This window comes from Homarus americanus, unplaced genomic scaffold, assembly GCF_018991925.1.
Source record: "Homarus americanus isolate GMGI-L3 unplaced genomic scaffold, GMGI_Hamer_2.0 scaffold24588, whole genome shotgun sequence".
Lineage (NCBI taxonomy): Eukaryota > Metazoa > Arthropoda > Malacostraca > Decapoda > Nephropidae > Homarus > Homarus americanus.
Window position 1 is genome coordinate 498696 of NW_024741343.1, and position 22637 is coordinate 521332.

General features: G+C 43.2%; 1 protein-coding gene across 1 annotated transcript in view; it reads left to right on the forward strand.

Moving 5' to 3' along the window:
- Positions 1 to 22637, forward strand: part of LOC121875855 — a 202731-nt gene that overhangs the window by 102696 nt on the left and 77398 nt on the right. The window contains exon 8 of the mRNA XM_042380560.1: positions 10629 to 10719. Coding sequence (XP_042236494.1) covers positions 10629 to 10719 — 91 coding nt within the window. The remainder of the gene's footprint in view (positions 1 to 10628; positions 10720 to 22637) is intronic.

Consider the following 22637-nt stretch of genomic DNA (forward strand, 5'->3'; position numbering starts at 1 on the left):
TCTCAGTAAAACCTACACGCCATCTTGGCCTAAATGCCAGATACGTCGTCAAGCCTCCAACTATGGGAAATATGTAACTTACGAATCATTCAGAATCTGGGCTCTGACCTCGAAATCGTGTAGTGTGACTGAAGCTCCGCGTCACACTTCCGTGCATGACACTGTGAAGGTCTTATAGCGGATCTTTATCGACTGGACATGACGTGGGAATAGTGTATGTCAGTCAATGATGAGAACAGTTATCATATAGAGCAGCAACACCGACTGGCTGGCTGCATCTTGTATGTCATCATGGCGGGGGTCAGCAGCTCCCGGGGGTAATAATTAACATCAGTAATATGAGAATTGATGATGGGTAATTTCTGCAGCTGTGATCTTTGGTGAAATGAGGAAATGAAATAGGAGGGTTTACGGTACTTCATTTCGCTCAATAATTCAGAACCAAAGAATGCAGATACAGAGAGTTGAGAAAGACTACATTATACAGATCTCCAATCAATATGCCTACGATACTGTGTTGCATCATCTTGCATCTATATATGGGGAAGGAATACGTTGTCTGCTGGTGTTGTGGGACTCTGGTGGTGCACGGTGAGGGTTCGAAGAATACCAGATGAAGGTGGAGTGGTGGAGGGGGGTCAGGGTGGTGTAGGGTGAGACCAAGAGAGGAAGGGAGGGAATGATAGGGTGTTTGCCATGTGGGGGAAGGGAGGGGGTCTGCCAGGGTGAAGGAGGGAGGGAGGGAGAGAGGGAGTGTTGGTGGCGCCATTTTCTCATCACGTTACATTCTTTCGTTAACTCTCTACATTTCCTCCGTCACAACACTCGCCTCCTGCTCTCACCTCTTTGTACAACGTCTTTTTTTCTCTGATTTTTTTTTGGTCTTCTATGTTGTGAAGTTATGTAGGCTACAACTTCATACAGATTCGAGTATATATACCAAGAGTCTTCAGTAACCTTGCCTGTGATGTGTTTTGCGCCCACACACACACACACACACACACACACACACACACACACACACACACACACACACACACACACATGAGACTTGGCAGTATTGTTCCCGGTTGTTGGATTTTAAGAACAAGTTGGTGTAGGTGTTAAGTATCACCTTCAATGGTTTATTAATACAGTATTATGGTGGGAGGACAAACTTTCATTGGTGAAAATTTCTTGATGGTTACCCAGAGGCATATGGCTCCCGTGTAGTTTTTAATTAGTGGACAAAATGATAATTACCGTGTTGAGTCATTAGGAACAGTGAAAAACGTATGCTAGACCTTCATCCCTAACCTAATCTAACCTAACCTAAACAACCCTAACCTTGACACCTATTTACAGCTGGGTGAAATAGGTGATGCGCAGGGACCGAACCAGCGACCGATAAGACTTGAGGAGACCGTTGTATCCACTCAGCCACGTCACCCATAACACACTATAGTCATGTACAGAGTGGTGTAAAAAAATATCCGCTGTTGTATGATGAAGATAGTCCTTTGATAGTCCTTTATTACTATTTATTATACATTATGGACTATTACACAGGTTTACTCTGTTTATCCATAGTATCCCAAAAGACAAATTTACATTCATACATGTTATTGAAAACCTCGATGACATTAACGTACTTTTAATTGGTAGTATTGTTTTGAGACACCCTGTATATCTTTCCCCCTCAGCTGAACACCGTCTTGTACCTGTAATTAACCTGACGTGTTCCGGGTCCTTCACACTTCCCGAACCCGGAGATACAACAGCAGCCCTAACTGTAAGAGTATTAATGATAATGAGTATGTAACGCCTCTTTTGACCTAAATGTAATAACCTCTTGTGACAATTCGTTAAGTCATATTAAAAAAAAAACACATGTATATATAATTCTGGCCAATTCATAAAAAAATTGGGCTTTTTCATTATTTAATCTTCGTTATTTTATCTGATTCGTACATATTCCTCCGTCATTCAGCAGATAATGTCAGCCATCCAACGTTATATCATTTCGCTGTTCTCTTAAAGTAATTGATGACAAATAAGTTTCTCGACTGTCTCCTGCCATTTTTAATACACTAAGCGCAAAACGAAAGTGCAACACACACACACACACACGCACACACACACACACACACCACACACACACCACACACACGTAAGACTCGTAAGTTTCTCTGGAAGGTGTAATGAGCCCTCACCTCAAGAACCGATATCGCTCTCTACACACTGCACATTGTGGTCTAGTACTTGGCGAGAGACTGGACAAGCACTGGGCAGACTTGAAAATAGACTTAATGAGAAGAAAAACTCAGTGAAAAGTCTTTGAGGTTATTAACACGGTTCTCATTATTTTTGGGGAACGTCAATTAAGTTTTAAACAAGTGTGTCGCAATACAACAAACACGAAGATGCGTTTATGTTGTTTGTTTTTTATTAATAGCGGATATAGTATTTATATTTTGCAACAGTATTATACGATTATCTGTCAGGAAGTTGAAAGTTCTTGAGTCATCTAAAGTTCTGGATATACCTTACGGGCGATGGATTACTTAACTGGAGGATTAAAACGACCCAGTCTCCCTCTCCCCGGCGTCTCTATAACAGTGACCCCATCTACTAACCAAACGCCGCGCTGTGTCCGTCGGGAAGGTTGCAAGATCAGGGCACGTCTATGTCAACAATGAGGAGAACACCTGCATGCTTGAAGGAATCTCGGCATTTTCCTGGATTGTAGGGTTGTCCTGGACACTTTTATCTCCAGGAATAACAGGAGGAGACTTTGTAAACAGTGAGTGACTTACATTACAGCAACAACAATTCTCTCTCTCTCTCTCTCTCTCTCTCTCTCTCTCTCTCTCTCTCTCTCTCCAATTAGTGGGATGTCTTGAACTAGGCAACTCGGCTAAACGCCAGGTGTGAGCACATTACCGGGAAGGCTGTACACTTTCATTATACCTGACCGCAGTGCTCACCTGTACCACCCACCCCCTCCCTCTCCTCTCTCATTATTATCGCTTTCTCCCCTTTTCTCTATCTATCCCGTTCGCTTCGCTTTCGCCAGACGATGTAAGTGTTAACCTGTATTGGAATCATGGATACCTATCTTAATGTGTGATGTGATACCTTCTTTCTTAATGATGTTTGTTTTCTGTATTGATGTCTTGTACACACCTGAACCATCACACACCTGAGTCACTACACACCTGGGCCACCACAACCTGAGTCACAATACATCTGAACCACCCCACACCTGAGTCACTACACATGTGAACCATCCCACACCTGAGTCACTACACATGTGAACCATCCCACACCTGAACCACCACACACCTGAACCACACTTCGTTACTGATAATGACCTTATTAAAAGTTAATAGCATGTAATTGTCAAATCATGAAAGTAATAATTTTTATTTTATTTTCACCAACAATTTCTTATATTTCTACAATGACGTATTGTGGTATTGAATATAATAGATAAATAGATAGCCGGATGTGTGTGTGTGTGTGTGTGTGTGTGTGTGTTACGGGTTTAGTGTTACTACAGAGTTACCACCTGTTACTGACAGCTGGCAACCTCGTCATCTGCTTGCTGCTGCCCCAACCACATCGCCTGCTTAACACATCTTCTGCTTAACACATAGTCTGTTTAATATTTAGCCAACTTAACACATAGCCAGTTTAACACACAGTCAGCTTAAAACATAGCCAGCTTAACACACAGTCAGCTTAAAACATAGCCAGCTTAACACACAGTCAGCTTAAAACATAGCCAGCTTAACACAGTCAACACAGTAAGCTTAAAACATAGCCAGCTGAACACAGTCAACACAGTAAGCTTAAAACAGTCAGCCTAACACATATCAGTTTAACACATAGTTTGCTTAAAACATTGTCAGTGGAAATAGTCTACTAACACATAATCTGCTTAAATAGACCAACATAACTGGCCAGAGTTCCATGGATGAGTTATACGGTTAGGTTAGTTTAGGTTAGGTTAGGTGAACTAATATGTCATCACAGGTGGACCAACACTTTAAATTAGGTATTGTTTTTAGCGATAGAAAGAAGTTGGTGAAAAAAGATGAGAGGAAGGAGGTTAATAGTTGGGAAAGTGAAGAAGTTGGGGAGGATAATGGGGGTGGAGGGACTGTGGGGTGATCTATAAACCATATAGTGTAGGGATAGGGTGGTTGGTGACGTAGGGTGGGTGGGTGTTTCACGAGGGACAAGCCTGGGTGTGACCACATGTGTAAGTACTGCACTTCTTGGCATAGATGGTGACCACAAGACTCTCTTTCTCTCTCTCTCTCAGGACAAAGTGATGTAAGGAGCCTATTTGCAGCCATTAAGTAAAGTCATTGAGTAGTGTTGATGTGTCGCTGCCTGTGATCACCTTCTCCTCGGTTGGGTTTACACAGTTACTGTAAAAGAGATTAGCGATTTAATTATGCTACATGCTTATGGCTGTCGTGTGGGTCAGGAAACAGTTAATGCGAATATTTGTATGCAGTTGCCACATTATGCCTCGTCACCAATATGAGGAGGCATATGTTGTTCCCTTGTCCAGCCGCATGTTTGTTACTCTGGTTATATTATGCAAAATGTTTACGTTCAGTTCACATCAGATGGTCATTGTGCAGGAATCCGTTTTAAGTTTTCTTAAATATTATGCTCAGAAATGATGAAATCAGAACACCTCATATTATAGTAGGGTATTGTTGACACTGTGGACACTAAGAGAGGAGTCGTGAGCAAATGGACTCGTGTTTTACAGGACAGCTACCAAACAGGGAGGTACAACACAACATGTACTGTATGTCGTTTCTCTCTCTCTTGGTTTTTTTTTTCCATTTTTGTATTTATTTTAGGTTCAGTTTATTATATTTTCGTCCCCTAGGCCCCGATGTGGGTCGGTGACCTGTGCTTGGGGTGGGCTAATCCCCGTTAAAAAAAAAATAAATAAATAAAAAATCACCCCGCGTCTCACCCGTCTGGTGGGTGTGTGGCGGTGCGGCGGCCTGATGAAATTCAATACACAACGATTACAAACGAATGTCGTCATTACCAGCAGTGAATGTTTAGCCTTCCATCATTATCACGTTCTCGCTGTGGTTGAGGTAGCAACATAGGTCTCCGTGAGGGTGTGACTTGTCCTATTCATTTAACGACCTGATACCTTCTTCCCATCTCTTAAAAAGCTTTGAAAATGTAGAACAAATACAAGGGAAGGAGGGGGAAGCGATTTAGCCACGGTGTAATGTTGCGGATTTAGACGTCACGCCAGATATGTACTACAGAAGGCAGGAAGGAGGTGTCAGCCCATAGAGGTGGCCATCTACGTGCCTCAGGTGTAGGTCTTTCACCCATCCCTACTGTTGTGGCTTAGTGTTGTCTGCCCTCGTGGTGACTCAAACATGGTCTAACTTTTTCCTCTCATTGTCCAACTTTCACTTGATTACAACAAGTAAGATATTATAATCAGAAAGAAATTGATAGTGTAAGATTTATTCCTCGATGTAGTAATAAAATCGTTTTGGTTTCAGTTTAATTTTTTGGCAAAATCGTTTCCTTTCCTACAGTGTGTATATTTTTTCTAAAGATGTGCAAAATATACGGATGAAGACACAGCTGTAAATATTATCACTGAGGAACGTATATGATGTAAATATTAGTTGAGGACAAGTTGCGTGTTTTGTGTTGGGTTCAGGTTATCAGCGGCGCCAGTTGCACCAAGGGTACTGGTGCCCTGCTCACCACTCCCGCTGTCCTCATTCCCCATACTGCCGCAGCTCCTCCTAACGGCACCACGCAAACTTTTGTCTCACCTTGTGGTAGATGATATAAAGGACTGTATCAGGCTGTGGCGTTGAGGGTGGACAGTGGCGTCTCGTGTGGATGTTAAACAATGCGCATTTAACATGTCAGGAGTGTAGTGCACTAGTGCGGCTGTGTTATTGCAAGAACTCGTTTGTAATGAAAAGTGACTTGAAAATACCTTGATAACTAGTTTGGCGTTAAATTTGGCTGCGATTACCACCGCTAATAATATGATCTTTGTTTGAAGAAGGTTGGTTACATGTACAGTATAAATACCTGATACTGACGAGTGTATGTTGCCTTTTAATTGGAGTTGTTCTCTTGAAACTGTGACTGTCTCCCAGCGAGGAGAGCGAGGTGATGAGAGTGTGGGGGAACCAGGGTGGACGGGTGCGGGTGCCCTATTGTCGCTTAGACGAGGTCACCCGCGGCCAACAGCATGACGACGACGACGACGCCGCCGAGGGTGTGAGGTGTGAGTTGCTGGTAGATCTAGCGGCAGAGAGACGCCCCGACCCCCTTGCTGCACCTGGCCATGTCAACCACACCACACACATCCGGGGGGCTGATGAAGACCCCACACTCTGGTGTAATGGTCTAGGTCTTATATCTGAAGAGGTTGTGGTCGTAGAGGACACACCGCTGCGGTCTGCGTCGTTTACAGGTCCTGTTGACAAAGTAAGCCCCTCTGTTAAACACTTACCACTGTGGGGGCCCGTGAAGCACATCAGGTACATAAAAGACGTAAGTTAATGAGGCACTGTTGTTTATAACTAGAGCCCGGGTGTTCAAGCAAAATGCCTTAAATACCTTTTCCTGCAATTTCAGTATAAAATTACCTGTTGTTTTAATATATCCATTATGCTTATTGTATTTTAATGTTATTTTATATCAATCTTCAATAAGAAAAACTCCTAAGTGTTTTTGAATTACTATTTAGCTGTCCTAAAATAAAATAATATATCCTGCTACTTTATACGAAGCAGATTACTTTATGTCAAAGTCGAAAGTAAATTTTTACTTTGGGCATGAGTCACCAGGGGTTGACCAATATGTTTTTCCAGTGTATTTCGGTGTGTTTTAAACAAATCTGACCTTCATTTTTGGCAGAAACTGCTCTTTTTGCCCCCCCCCCCCTCCCCCCACAATAATGGGGGAGACCCTGGGAAATCGGGGTTTTTGGGTAGGGGAGAGAACGAAAACGAGTCGTCTAACGTAACCTAACCCCTAACAGGACCCCCGGTAGGCCTAGCTTAAACTAACACAAATGTTTCAGTAGTTCACAACTTTGGGGCGCGCCATGTCCGAAAGTACAATACCTTAGTTAGAAGTGGGAGGACCAGGGATACGTAAGATTTGGATAGAATGATCGCCTTTCTCGTAAAACTCGGCAATAACCTTAAAATAATCGTAGGAGCACAAATGACAACCAACTTCAACCATGGCCATTGTGAGACAGGTCAATGAAATTAAAATCGTACCCAGGAAAAAATCAAATGTGATTGGTCGAAAAAAATTCGCGTGATGATATCGATACATCATTGGTCACGACTGGATGACGTCAGTCAATATTGCTCATGCGTGATCCGCCGAGAACATCTCACAGACGAAGACTGAAAACTTCGTAAAATCAACTAAATTTAATTGTGTCGCTATTATCCATTTCCGCCAGGTATAAATGGGGTTCAAAATGCTCAGAATAGGGAGATCTAAATGTTTCAGTAGTTTATAACTTTGGGACGCGCTATGTCCTAAAGTAAAATAATACCAAATCGAATATTTCTTAAGGCGCCGTTCTGCCGGGTACTGGATGTGTGTGTGTGGGACGAGTACAATATGAATATATCCCGGCATGGAGCTCCGTCCTCCGGGGCCTGGACCGTATTATTTGAGTCAGTTCTCATTCAAACACTGCTGGACACATTTCATTTACAATGCCTATAGTGAGTGCTTCTCCAAAACTTATGGCAGCAAAATAGTTAAAACGTTTGGTAGCAAAATGTTGGCTAAAGATGGAGCAGTGCTATTTTGCAAAGTGTGAGAAAAATCAGTGAACTACGAGAAGTACTTTGCTTCTCAACAGAGTACCGTACACTCCTTCTCTCTTCATATACTACAGCTTCCGGTCAGCAATCACAATTTTCGTTGATGTTGACATTCCTCTGTGGAAACTTGAAGTCCCTGAAGTATCTTTTGGGAGACACTCACCAGGAGAATGTGCCAAGTGAGGCTGTAAATGGATTTTATTTTTCTGACGTCTTCTCTGAGCTTTTTTTTTGCAACAAATTGATTGGCTAACTATTATTTATATTACTAATAGTGTTATAATATTTGTGGACAGATTATTATCTTTTCGGTTGTTTGTTGCCCAGTTCGACTGTTTGTCTTGCCTATTTACCTGCCTTTTTTTAATGATTGTAAGTCCCTGAACATCCAGACTCTATTATAATAAAGTTTGCATCATGTTATCACTTCTTTTATGCCCACCATGAAAGTACAAAGGGGGCATGTAGTGTTATTGTCCTTTTCCGTCCATGGTCCTGTCTGTCTCAACGTGCTGTTCGTCTGTGTGACCTAACGTATGGTGTACTGTGTCATCCAGTCATGAATCTTCAAGTGCGTCTCGCCGAGTACTACAAAGTTACTATGTTAAATCTGTTAACTGAGCATTTTTTTTAATTAAGTTTTTGGTTAATTTTTGTATTATTGTTTATTTGTGGAAGTAAATATTTATGGTCAGTATACAAAGCGAGGCCTTACAGAAACACTGCCTGTAGGTTTATAAAGTCTTTTCAGTGAATTTTGGTGGTGAGATTTACAGATTGTGGATCAGTCGAACTCACTCCATCACTGCACGAGTATAATAGTTTACTGTGTCATTAAGTCACCCTTACGCGGTAGGGTAAATTATCACTTGTATATCATAAAACAATAAATTAAACAAGACGAACCCTTAAGTCCGATCGACGGCTGTTTAGTCACTTAAACATACAGAACTTATGGTGGAAGTATAAGAACCTCGTATCATGGCGACCCACAATATGAGAGACATCCACACAGTCCAGAGTGTTCAGAGAATCGTAACTAAATTGTTACCTCAGCTGAAGAAACTGATGACCGCCCGAGAAAGCTCAAGATCCCGTCAACGGCTCACTCGGAGGGATGGATCATGGACACGTTGTAGATGATGCAAGAAAGATATCATGAAGAAGCGTGTTTGGGATGAGATCACATAACGGAATCACCAGAAGTCACAGCTTCAACTAGTTCAAGACACGTTATAGTTTACCTGAACAGTTTGGTCAGGTGCCTACAGGAGAGCTCAGGTGCTCAACGGGCTCAGCCATGTTAATATTGTTATTATTATCCACTCTGTATCTGTGTTTTTCTAGCTAAATAAACTGTTTCAATCCAATTCAGGTCAGGTCCCAGGCAAGGTCAGGTCACAGGTGTCCCTAAATCTTGACCGAATAGAGGTCTAGACACGTATTACAGGGATCATGCTGTGTGTAGTTATAGAGCCCTGGGTGTGTGTACTAGTTGTAGTAACCCACCAAATATAGCTGATTATTGTCAAACGAATGAAGATTTAAACATAAATGACTCCCCCATCCAGAATAGTTATGGAATAATATTTGATTTAGTTACCCCTGGATATCACTTCATTTTCTTTTAACGCCCGTTCTCTATGACAGCGCCCACTAGACCGGTCTATGATCTTAACACTTTATCAAAGGCTGTGTAATATGACCTTGTTTTGTCGTCGGATTCCCTGTATGCACGAGTGAGTTAGCAAGTGGAGATAATGAGAACATAGATACTAGTCGACAGCCCTATTTACCCTATTTCGTGTGGCTATTAGTAGGCTACGACTCTGGAAACACATGACACGAATTCTGTGCTAAGACAATTAACTTCCCAGTGTTCCCATTTAGTGTGTGTGTGTGTGTGTGTGTGTGTGTGTGTGTGTGTGTGTGTGTGTCCCTAATACAGTAGACTCGTAGAGCTATATGGGTCCATTCATGAACCTGTCGCCCAAATGCAATTAATTTACACACCTGCCAACACACCTGCAGCCTGCGTGTGACAATATTTCAGGCTCATCACACGCTCTTACACTCGGGTAAATCATTCCATTCCTATGTCAGTATCACGTTTTGCAGGAATGAGTTGTTCATTTCTCATAAATGGTATTGTGTTTAAAGGAAGTTGGTACAATTAGTTCATGCTGGAAAATGGACATGTCGTGTCGTATGTAAAGACTCGCGTAAACCATAAGTATGTGACTCATTCATCTGTTTGTGTCAGTCGAGCAGGAGCAGGTGTCGGGAGGTTAGTAGTGTGTTAGACGGTAGTGATCAAGACCAGTTAGAACACTAAATTAAATTTCAGACAGAATCTTTGGTAAGATTCTTTACGTCAAAACTGTGAGTGTATCAAGCTGAGGTAGAGTCTCTTGTTGTTGTTAATGGTGCAGTACTTTTGAAAGTTGTGTTTGTGTTGGCTGAAGCCTACCAGTTAATTACAAACTTCCTTCACCAGCCAGGAAGATTCACCGTATTAATCTTTGAGAGTCTGGTCCTGGTTGTGTCTTATACATTCTTAAGTTTCTTTCGTATTATATTATTATTTACCAAACAGTAGTTAATTTAGCTATATATATATATATATATATATATATATATATATATATATATATATATATATATATATATATATATATATATATATATATATTTATTTATTTATTTATTTATTTTTATGTGTTCCCTTCGTGATCATCTTTATCTAATTTTCCTATATTTTTTTTACAGATCCTGCGGGACCTGCGGCAAGGCCTCCTGCGGACCGAACGACCCTTGCGGGAGACTGCTATATTTTACACCAAAGGTACTCCATACCAAGGTACTTACTAACCTCTTGTGTATGTCGTGTTTAACAACAAACTCCTTCTTTTTATGTTACTGTAAGAGCGCAACCTAACCTAACCTAACCTAACCTAACCTAAACTAACCTAACCTAACCTAACCTAAACTTGGCACTAGTACTCAGAAGGTAGTGGAGGTGGTGGGCAGAGGTCCGCGGACTGTTACTGGCCTGAACTACTGCTGTGTTGTATTTCTGATGAGTCTGGTACACATCGTCGGTTGCTTTTTCAAGGATTCATAGATAATAGGCAGCTCTGTAGGTAGTAAAGGTAGTTAGGTGCAGGTGCCTGAATACTATGGGAGGCAGGTAAGCAATTAAGACACCCAGCCGTCTACAGTACAACACTGGGCTGAAGGTGTGTTGACAGGTGTGGGTACTGGGTGATGTGAGGTCTTGACGAGAGCAACAGTTCGCGCTCTAATAAACGAGATCATTCATTTAGGATCATAATTGGGAGGGGAATCTGAGGAACGTCTTCATCGATTTTGTGAGGTAATGAAGCGAACCAAATCTGAGTCAGTATTAACAGATTACAGGAAGGTTTAAGTTGAAAGCTTTGCCTAGAGCGTAATTCCCTTAGTTCACTTGTTTTGCCGAGACTTTACTAAACAGTGTATCACAAGACGAACTACAGAACTCTAGAGTCACGTCTCTCTTAAGGTCACAGTTGTTGCTTACGGTCAAAAGTCAAAGCTCCATCCGTTTATTTTTTTAAAGATATTGTTGTTCTTAACTATACACAGTCGCTTCTCGGTGTCGTGTACATCTACGCTTTGAATTGCTGCCAGACGGTGAACATCGCTTTGCTCCCCGACGTCTGTTTGTTAGGAAAATGTAAATTTCTCTGAAAATTCACGTTACTTTTTTTTCCGAGAGTATCTTTGTAATTAATCACTAGGCCTGTCTTCAAGATATTTGGGAGTGATGTAAATACTGTGTAGGTGCCTGTGATGTGAGGGGGGGGGGGGCACCATGTCTCCTCCACCCATCACAGTCTGGTCTGGGTGTATCTGTCGTCCTTACACATACACACACACACACAAAGAACCTCTCTCTGGGGGTTCACTCTCCATCGCTGGCACTTAGGTAACAAACAGAAGAGGACAATGTACCTGAAGTAATGACAGGATGCACTCGAGGGAGGAACCTTCCCGGGTGTGTTGTTGTGGCGCGAGTTGGGTGAGGTTAGGTCAGGTGAATATTACCGCCAGGCGCAGGTGAGGCTTGTAATTAGTGCATGTCGTTCGCCTGGGTGGAACTTCGTGTAAAAAATAGTTGAAACTTTCTTTTCTTATACACCTCCCTCCCTCACACACCTCCCTCCCTCCCCCCCCTAACCTAACCCAACCCAACCCACCCAGGTAGCGTTAGGGTGTTAATCTTCAGGTGGAATTAGCTGAGGTGCCTAATCTTCAGGTGACCCAAAAGATGATAATAATAAATGGATAATTGTGTTTTCTTGACAGTTTACAAGTTGTATTTTCATTATGGTTTCTTGGTTGCTGTATTTACATGTTTCTGTGTAATAATTATATGATTTTATACCATTACCTTTCTTTCTTGAGTAGAGGAAATAGGTAGTTGTAATGGTCGTGTGTATGTATGTATGTACAGTAACATGTGTGACCATAAGGCATTGTTTTCTGGATATAATCTTGCTCTTCATGCCCTTAAATATGCCCACTACACTAAAAATTACCCCCAGTAACCCAGGGCATGGTTATGGCCGTCAAATAGATGCAACTCTCGTTTCCTGCCCTAAAGGTCATTGGTTCGAACCCGGGGCACTCCAAGTCTGAATAGGTGTCTAATTTTACAGTTAGGGAAGTGAAGGGAATCAAGTGCAGTGCCGGGAATATATTTGATCATTAGTTCATTATTTTGGAGAACCCGGGGTGAAGGTGGTGCAGTGAGTACAAGTGTGTGGTGCAATGAGTACAAGTGAGTGTCTGTGGTGTAGTGAGTACAAATGAGTGTCTGTGGTATAGTGAGTACAAATTAGTGAGTTTGTGTGGTAATGAGTGATGATGACATTTGGCAGGAGTGTGTTGTGTAAGAGTGTCGTGTTGTCGTGTGCCTAGAATATCGTGTGGTGTATCATGTGTCCCCTGCGCTGCCTCCCGCCCTCAGGTGTGGCTACTGGTGGTCACTGTCATCGGGGTCAGGCGGTAGGGGGGGGGAGAGTCTCTGAAGATGCTGTTTGCTTTAAGACTTGTCGGAGTGATGAGGGAGAGTATGAGGTGAGGGAGATTGGAGGTTTAAGGGAGAATGTGGAATGAGGGAAAGCGTGGAGTGAGGGTGAGTATGATGGGATGAGGGAGAATATGATAGGATGATGGAGGGTGTAATGGAGTGATGGAAAGTGGAATGGAGTGATGGAGAGTGGAAGCTGTAGTGAAACGTAGTCGACCACAGGAGCGGTGACACACACACACACACACACACACACACACACACACACACACACACACACACGCAAGGAAGCTGATGGTGACACTATACTATACCTGTCACCATGGATGTCACCATACCATCACTGTCTCCTAGTCTCCGGCTATACTTAACTCACCATTAACGTCACTCGAGGATTGTGTACTGGTTGACGCGTAGTACTTTCTTGGAGGTGGTCAGTCATCACGGTACTTGGAGGGAGGGAGGGAGGGGGTGGAGGTACAGTGATAGACGTATTTAAGTGGGACAGTACAGTGAGAGAGGTACACGAGGAGGATGAGAGGAGGGAGGAGTAGATGGGGAGAGGAAGAGGGGGAGTAAATGGGGAGAGGAGGAGGGAGGAATAGATGGGGAGAAACACCTGGGAGGATTGGATGGGGAGGAGGAGGTGCTGGATGGGGGGCAGTACACAAGGGGGGGGAGGGGCAGGATGAGATGAGGAAGCGGGAAATGTTGAGAGAGAGAGAGAGAGAGAGAGAGAGAGAGAGAGAGAGAGAGAGAGAGAGAGAGAGAGAGAGAGAGAGAGTTTAGTTATGAATGAATAAATTGTGTTTTTATGTCACTTGGACCATTGGTTACATCATGGAAAAGTTGATCCTTTGCCTCGTGATTAAGGGTAGAGTTCCTCCCTGCTGACTCTCAATACTGACTCTCCTTACTGACTCTCCCTGCTCGTTCTACCTACCTACTCTCCCTGCTGACTCTCCCAACCGACTCTCCCTGCTGACTTTCCCAACCGACTCTCCCTGCTGACTCTCCCTGCTGACTCTCCCTGCTGACTCTCCCTACTGACTCTCCCACAGTGACGGAGCAGGTGGCAGCCACACATTTTTCAACTGTCATGTGGGTAACTTTTTTTTAAACGTGAGTCATATTTATCGTAAATCAAAGGCCTATATTACTAGCCATCGTCACAAGTGAGGGAAGGTTTAGTAGGGCTAGTGAGTGTCAGTGTCACGGTAATATACTGTACAGTGTAGGTCGGTGGTAAGGTATGATACACTGCCGGTTATCACTGGTGGTGGCGGTGACTCACCCTACAGTGGACACAACCTTGAATTGCCCAACTCCTGTATCGAGTTCTTAGAATGAGGTAAAATATTAGCTTCGCATTAACACGGTGACACATACTCGGTGCAACTGTCTCTGAGTTTTTATGTAAGGATTTGTTTATTACAGAATGTTTTGTAATGTTTATTTGTATTTATCATGGCGTCTCAGGTGTCACTACTTGAGCTAACATGTTTACAGGTATACTGACTTCAGGTGTGCAATGGTTGTGATGGTCAGTGTAAGTTATGGACTGTGAAGAGTGACGTTTGGACCTGGTCATTGTGGCTTTCCTGCGCGCACACACACACACACACACACACACACACACACACACACACCCCTAAGGGCCGAGAGTCTAGGGGTTCTACACACCATATATAACCTCACCTGGTGTTAGTGAGAGGTGTGCGAGAGACCAGCGCCACTGCCCCTGAGGAACAATACTAATGCTCCTAAAACACCGTCTTCATAGCGCTTCCCTGACACACCTTCAGCAGAGTGTTAGAGACTGGCAGGGTAGAGCTTACTCACACTACCAGTCACCACACCATTAAGAGAGGCGATTTACATATGGACTGCATTATTAGCCCTATGACCTCCCCGTACAGGTCCCCAGCCGTTATTAGTTGCAGCGTTCACCTCTTCGTCTTGAGGGTCACAGGATCGCACACAGGTCATCCCAGGTCACCCAGCTGTGATTGAGTATAAAACATTACAGACGGTTGAGTAGTATCAGCCACAGAGACTCTTAGTGTACTGAAAAAATGACTTAGTGTACAGTGTGATGTATCCAGGCCGTGGGACTCACTGTCGCTCTTATGTTGTTATGCTTCATATAGTGTGTCAGTCAGACTAATCTCCAAGTAAGACAAGACGACATGGTTATGGTTGTTACGGTTGTGGCCAGATACATCACCAGGCGGGTATGTAGGTAAGGCCACAACTTAACCCGGATACTAGATAAACACGCCTTAGTTTTCTTCCTATAACTGGGGAAAAGACAACACGTGCTGAGGGTAATGTTAACGTCATTTTAGTATTCCAGGTCTTATTTGTGTCATCATATTAACACCATTATCACCCAAGTCCACCTCCATGCCCACGTCACACAACACCTTGGGAAAACCTCATAAACAACTGTTAGTAGGAAATTATAATACTGTATGTGTGTGTGTGTGTGGGGGGGGGTTCGATTTGTTACAGATTTCAACCAGCTAATCCTTGACATATACAGTATCGTACCACCTTCCTCCCTCACCACCTTTCCTCTGTCTCAACTAATATTTAAACCTTTCTGATGACGAATAGCTGAACATAACCCGACAGCTTTCCTTATAAATTTCCCTAGAGTTACTTATAATATTGTGTTTATATCACTTCATATATGTATTAAGCCTAGGTTTGTATTATAAAGGCGTACAAGGTCAGTGTTTATAGGGTTTCTTCATTGTACTCGTGACCTTTGACCTTATATATGAGGGCATGTAATACAACTCTCAAAGGGCAGAGATACAAGGTCAAGTATTAAAGCTTATAATAACCTCATGTTTACGCCTCTAACAACCTGACAACTTGCTTTATAATACTTTGTTTATTGTGATGGTTGTAGTTAGTTTATTGTGTCTGGTGGTGGGTGTACTGAAGCAGGGTGTACTCTAGTGGGTGTACTGAAGCAGGGTGTATCTGGTGGTGGGTGTACTGAAGCAGGGTGTATTCTAGTGGGTGTACTGAAGCAGGGTGTATCTGGTGGTGGGTGTACTGAAGCAGGGTGTATTCTAGTGGGTGTACTGAAGCAGGGTGTATTCTAGTGGGTGTACTGAAGCAGGGTGTATTCTAGTGGGTGTACTGAAGCAGGGTGTATTCTAGTGGGTGTACTGAACCAGGGTGTATTCTAGTGGGTGTACTGAACCAGGGTGTAGATTCTCGGAGATCAGTGCGTTGAAGTCTTCCTCATAATCTAGTTACGGTTGAGCAGCTAGGTTATGCTAGGATAGGATAGGTTATGAGACCGATGGACAGATACATAGGAAGAGAGTTAATACTGGTGGGGTTAAAATTGCTTACGAAACAGAGACGATTGTTTACATGAGGACCCGGCCACTCCAGATATATCCAGAGGCTTCCACCACCGTTGTCGCCCCATCCCCACACTACCTTTGTTGGCTATTTTGCTTTGTCAAGAACTTCTTTCATCGGTCTTCAACACCAAGATTGACTTCGACGGGGCCCCTTTGTCTCGGAGGTTGGGGCCTGTTATACACCTGAAGGCGATAGCTTGTGTGTGTTGGGGCGCTTCGTGCATGAGGGTGTTTTGGCGGGTAAGGGAGGTGATGGAGAGGTGAGGGTGGTGATGGTGAGGTGAGGGTGGTGATGGGGAGGTGATGGTGGTGATGGAGAGGTGAGGGTGGTGATGGAGAAGTGAGGGTGGTGTTGGAGAGGTGAGGGTGGTGATGGAGAGGTGAGGGTGGTATTGGAGAGGTGAGGGTGGTGATGGACAGGAGAAGGGTGTGTTGACGAGCGAGGGTGTATTGACGGGTGAGGATGGTGTTGGAGAGGTGAGGATGGTGATAAGAAGTATGTTAAGGATGGTGTTGACACGTTGGAGGTGGTGATGAGGGAGTATGCGGGATGTTAAACGAGATGAAGGAGGCGCTGAAGGTGGCGTCGAGAGGTGAGTGGATTAGATGTTTCGTGATGATGGGCGCCACTAGACACACTTGAAGGATGTTAGTCAGCATCTCGTCATGGTGAGTGTGAGGTGATGGTGGCGACGCCCTGTCTCTCTCCCTCGACCACATAGTCTAGTCCTGCACCCCGTACTGTGTGGTTAGGTTAGGTTGGTTTGGTTAGGTTACGTTTGGTTTGGTTAGGTTAGGATCGATTTGTTTACAATTAAAGGCCTTACAATTTAGAACCAAGAACCCCCCCCCCCTTTCCCGTGTTAATGTCAGGCACCGCGGTCTTCGCACTTTACTCTGGTAGAATGAAAAATGAACTTTGGTAATTAATTATCAACTGGAAATTTACATACGGCAACGAAACTTTGGTGGCTGGGTGCGTAGAGTTACACACACACACACACACACACCATACACACACACACCATACACTAACGTAAGCGTGTATGACTCTAGTTGTAATTGTCAGCAGGGTGAATAACTGTCAGCAGTCGTGTACGAGGAGTAGCAGCTATTGCATCATGGTAACACTATCTCAGCTTAGTTATAGATAGACGTCAGCGCTTGACTAATTCCCAGCTTGACGCACAAAAGGAAATCCCGTCAGTCGTTTAACGTCTTTATACAGAACACGAAATAAGATACAGCTGGACTACATGAGTGTCAGGAAGTGTGTGTGTGTGTGTGTGTGTGTGTGTGTGTGTGTGTGTGTGTGTGTGTGTGTGTGTGTGTGTGTGTGTGTGTGTGTGTGTGTGTGTGTGTGTGTGTGTGTGTGTGTGTGTGTGTGTGTGTGTGTGTGTGTGTGTGTGGCAGGATAAAGACTTTAGTGTGTGGCCCTGAGTGAGTGCAGGGTTGTTACTGTGTGTAGTCTAGTGGTCCCTGGAGTCCCTGAGGTCACGTCCACAACAGGGTCACATGATGTAACATAACAAACATACTCTAAGGGGAGGGGGGGAGGACTGTTGAAGGTCCTTACTGTAACATAATCCCCCTGAAGTGGTGGTGTAAGAATGCACTTTAGTGGTTCACGTGAGCCAGAACACAAACAGAACTTAGGAAAACAACACTAAAATCATAACAGAACTCTACCTTAACTTGATACATTTACATGAGTGGGCATAGACATATAACAATCATTCACTATGTTGAGGGTTATAATAGTCCCTCGCTTAACCTAACCTAACCTAACATCGATTGAATAAGTTTTAGTACCAAATAAACACTAATGTTATGATTTAGGGAGACTGTACAATACTTTTTCGATACTAAAAACAGTTTTTGTTCTTTATCAAATAATTGTGACTGTGTGTGTGTGTGTGTGTGTGTGTGTGTGTGTGTGTGTGTGTGTGTGTGTGTGTGTGTGTGTGTGTGTGTGTGTGTGTGTGTGTGTGTGTGTGTGTGTGTGTGTGTGTGTGACAGGGAAGGAAGACTCAGAGAAGCCGACACTTTGCATACTTAGCCGGTAATGGCGACCTTAAGCACGACAAGGGATAAGGAACAACTTAAGTCATGTAATGTTATCCTCGGGGAGAAAATAATAATAATCTGAGGAATTTCTTAATCTTACCTGGGGAGGCTCGAGGCCTTCATACGCACAGAACAGACACAAAATCATTTATCTCATTAAGTCTTTTCTCTAATTATTTTATACATATTGTCAGGTTTATTTTCTTAAAAGCTGCGGCTGTATCTGTCTATTCCTGCGTCGGTGTGTGTGTGGGGGGGGGCAAGGGTAGTTTCAATGCACCCTCTACCCTTACTCCTGACTCGATGGAAGTCACTTGGCTTCATACCGAACGTCCCCCCTCATCCCCCCCACCCATCGTTCAGTGGTGCAATGTGGTAACTCGAAGCTTCGCTGGATTGTATGAATAGCAGTTCATGATGTAATATTTGAGAGAATATATGCACAATACAGGTTTTTTAGTGACTTCACAGCACTTTATTTACCATCACTATACTTAACATCACTATACAAGAGGAACCGTTCGGTTTGCAGCCCTGACTACGACTTCCCTCGAGCCAGGAGTAGGGGTAGAGCAGTGTTTCTCAAACTTTTTCACTTCATTCCCCCCATGAGGAACACTCAACATGGACCCCTTCAGTTCTCTCCCAAGCCCCTCACAAATAATGATGAAAATAAACTGTTTTGGTTCTCTTCCTTTATTTTAATGTTTTCAATCATCAAACAGAATGCATATTTTGTTACAGTTCAATTGGATGGATGACATTGTTTACTTTCAGTCAGTCGACTGATTCGAGGTTGAGTCACTGATAAAGCACATCTCATGTCTGGGTCCACATGTAACCGGTTTCGGCTTTTATTCTCTATTTGAAGAAGGTGGAGACACCAGATTCACATAAATAAGTAGTAGAGAATGGCAAGAGGACTCGAAGTGCCATCTCACTAACTTTTGGATATGACTGATACATTGAGCACCAGAATACAGTCAGATTTTTCTTCATAGAGGTCTCTGGCAGCAGAATCGTTCTGAGATCAAGGAATTCGTCTGAACAGGAACTAGAATCGTGCAATCTGAGCGAATCAGTTGGAAATGAAATTCTAGCTACTGCACCATACTGTGTAAATATCAAAACTGTACTGTATGGGTATTACGATTACACACAATGACAAAAAAAAATCTCCCCTAACAAGGCAAAGTAACAAAAAAAAATTGAATCAGAGTTTCCACACTTTCTCCAAACATATACTACTTGCACTAGCCTGCCATGGCCCCCAGTTTGAGAAACACTGGGGGTAGAGGGTGCATCGGAACTATGGCGCGTGAGTGTACAATGGTTTTGGTCATGGGTGTATACATGGTGGTTGGTCATCAGTGAGAGCAGAAGACCAACACGTACAGTACAGTATGTCATAGCTGCTATTTTAAGTTGTCACCGAGAGAGGATATGTGTGTGTGTGTGTGTGTGTGTGTGTGTGTGTGTGTGTGTGTGTGTGTGTGTGTGTGTGTGTGTGTGTGTGTGTGTGTGTGTGTGTGTGTGTGTGTGAGAGAGAGAGAGAGAGACGTCACCCTAGATGGCGACTACCGTTCATCTTTTACCGTAAATATTCCCTTATATACTGAGCCTTCTCGGTACTGTTGTGTCTCCTCGTATTTTAATGAACGAATGGCTGGGTTCACTTACCTATAAATCTGGCTCGTGTGTACTATCACACCGCTACACCCTGACACGAAGCCTCTGAGAGTGTGACAACTAAGACACTGGTTGGTGTACGACGCCATTTACGATGACCTTCTTGCCCTGATCTTGTTTCAGGGATACCACCTTTTCGAAGCTCTGGAGAGATCTCGAAGTTTAGATATTATGAATACAGCACTAGCTAATAATTCCCACCAGGAAACTTGCTTCGAGACTCCTCCAAAGCTTCGGAAAGTGCAGAGTTCCATGTGTTAAAGGCGATATTGCTGAAAAAAGATCAGGGCAAGAAGGTCATCATAAATGGCGCCATACACCCCATACCTGGTCTTGCAAGTTAGACCAAGCTGTCAAGTATTTCATCATATTAAAAATTTTCCTGCAAGCAGATCAAGTCATCTATATTATAAGCTTTCTGTTACGCATATTTACCTACTTGGGTCTGGTTTGTATCCGGTGAGATGGCTGGTCTGACGTGATTAACTGCTCGGACTGACGTAAGCATGGTCTATCGGGCTGACGCAAGTAAAGTGCCAGGGCTGACGTGAGACAGGTCACCGGGCTCATGATCGTATAGTCGGGCAACACATCCAAGTTTTGACCACACGCTGTTAAAGACTGTTATTGTTTGATCTTGAGTTTATTAAAGGCAAACATTCTCGTCTGTGTGTGTCTGGTAAAGAAAGTCATACACGCCGTGGGTCATATCCCCTCCATGAACCCAGACCCCGTATGTTAGTCTGGCTGTTAGTTATATAGAGTTTAATAGATAATAATTAGACCTGGATGTAAACAAGATCTTATGAATGGTAGTGTCCGAGAGTGTTTACAGTCTGTTTGGTTTGTCTGGTGGTAGCCCGAACTGTAATTAAGTAAATACTGGTCTAGTGTCATTCCTGGAAAAATAATCGTGCCCTTTGTTTTGTCTTCAATTTGGTCAAACACCGGATCCAACTACCAGTTTTCAGAAAAAAATGAATGAAATAGAATTGTTCTTTCCCACGAATATATTTCTGACCTCACTTTCTGGTCCAAAGTGAAAGTGTATCATGTACTCTTAATTATAATGTTTTTTTATCTGAGAACAATACACACAATTTAATTATTTTTATTTCATATCACTTTTCTTAATTTATTACTTGACCATTTTTGCGGGGCAGATATTGTTTTCGGTCGTGTGTGTGTGTGTGTGTGTGTGTGTGTGTGTGTGTGTGTGTGTGTGTCAAAATAACTTGAAAATACATTTGCGGATTTGCACCAAACTCGGTAGGCGTGATCATGTAATAAGGTCCACGTGATCAACTTTTCCTGCAAATCGCTCCAAAATTATCAAGGTTAGGTTAGGTTATGTTAGGTTAGGTTAGGTTAGGTTAGGTTAGGTTGGTAATATTCATAAGAAATCTTAAATAAATGAAATCCAAGAGAAATTCAGATATCACAGTTATCAGACGGTCGTTCCCTCACGTCCTGTTAACTGCCTCATCTACCTCCCCTATAGTTAACCTCTACACCTCCCATTACCTCTGCACCTCCCATTACCCTCACGGATGCCAGACATAATTGGTACCTACCCACTTACCTGCCCGAGAAAGCTCATTAGTAATTTTCTCCCAGACGTGAATGGTAGCACGTGAGTGTTATCCAGTTCACCAGGACGTCAGCACTGGCCCTCCCTGGAGTAGGTTTGTTTACTGGGGCGCCACAACACCAGGTGCACACTAGCTGGCTGAGGGAGAGGCATAAACATAACATCTTTGGGAAGCTTCTGTAGGATGCCAAGGCCCACTCTGGAGCTTTAATAGTGCCATAATCGACTGTCGTATAGTCATTACTGCGACGCCTGATGGTGCCACGCCTAACTGTGTCTGAGATAACGGTGCCAGGGTCAAGGGTATGGTGGTATTAGATATTAAGATCATTGGTTGTTAATACTAGCCGAAGGTGGCGGTGTGAATGTTTCTCTCTCTCAGTGGCACTCAACACACAGTCGGCTCTCTTATTGACTTTTATTTATTTTTTTTTTTGCGTTAGGATGAGTTTCGAGAAAATGTCAAACTTATTCACAGAAATTATCGTAACATTTGGTCGTGGCTTACATGTATTATTTGTTTAGGTTAGGTTAGGTTTATTGTGATGGTATTTTTGTGTTAAAGGTATATATATATATGTGTGACTTACGGGAGAACCAGCTGCCATAGTATTTACGACTCTCAAAATGTTCAAGACGATTTTTTTCAATCCAAGCACTTTTAAGGCTAATTGGGCTGTGAATGGTGTGCTTTTGTTGAAGTTGTAAATCACAGGAAGTTTTTAGCTATTACAAGTGAGGGAGCTAGTGGGGGCCACCTTTTGGTTGATAGCCAGTGGGGGTGGTGGTGGCAGTCGGGTAGGTGGTGTTGGTAGGGGTGGTGGTGATAGCGGTGGGGGAGGTGCTGGTGGTGGTGGTTTTCTTAACAAGAATGACAAATATTATTCCTCAGTGACCAGTGTGAGGGGTGGTGGTATAAAGTAATGGACACACAATACTGTTGACACACCACCTCGCGACAACAC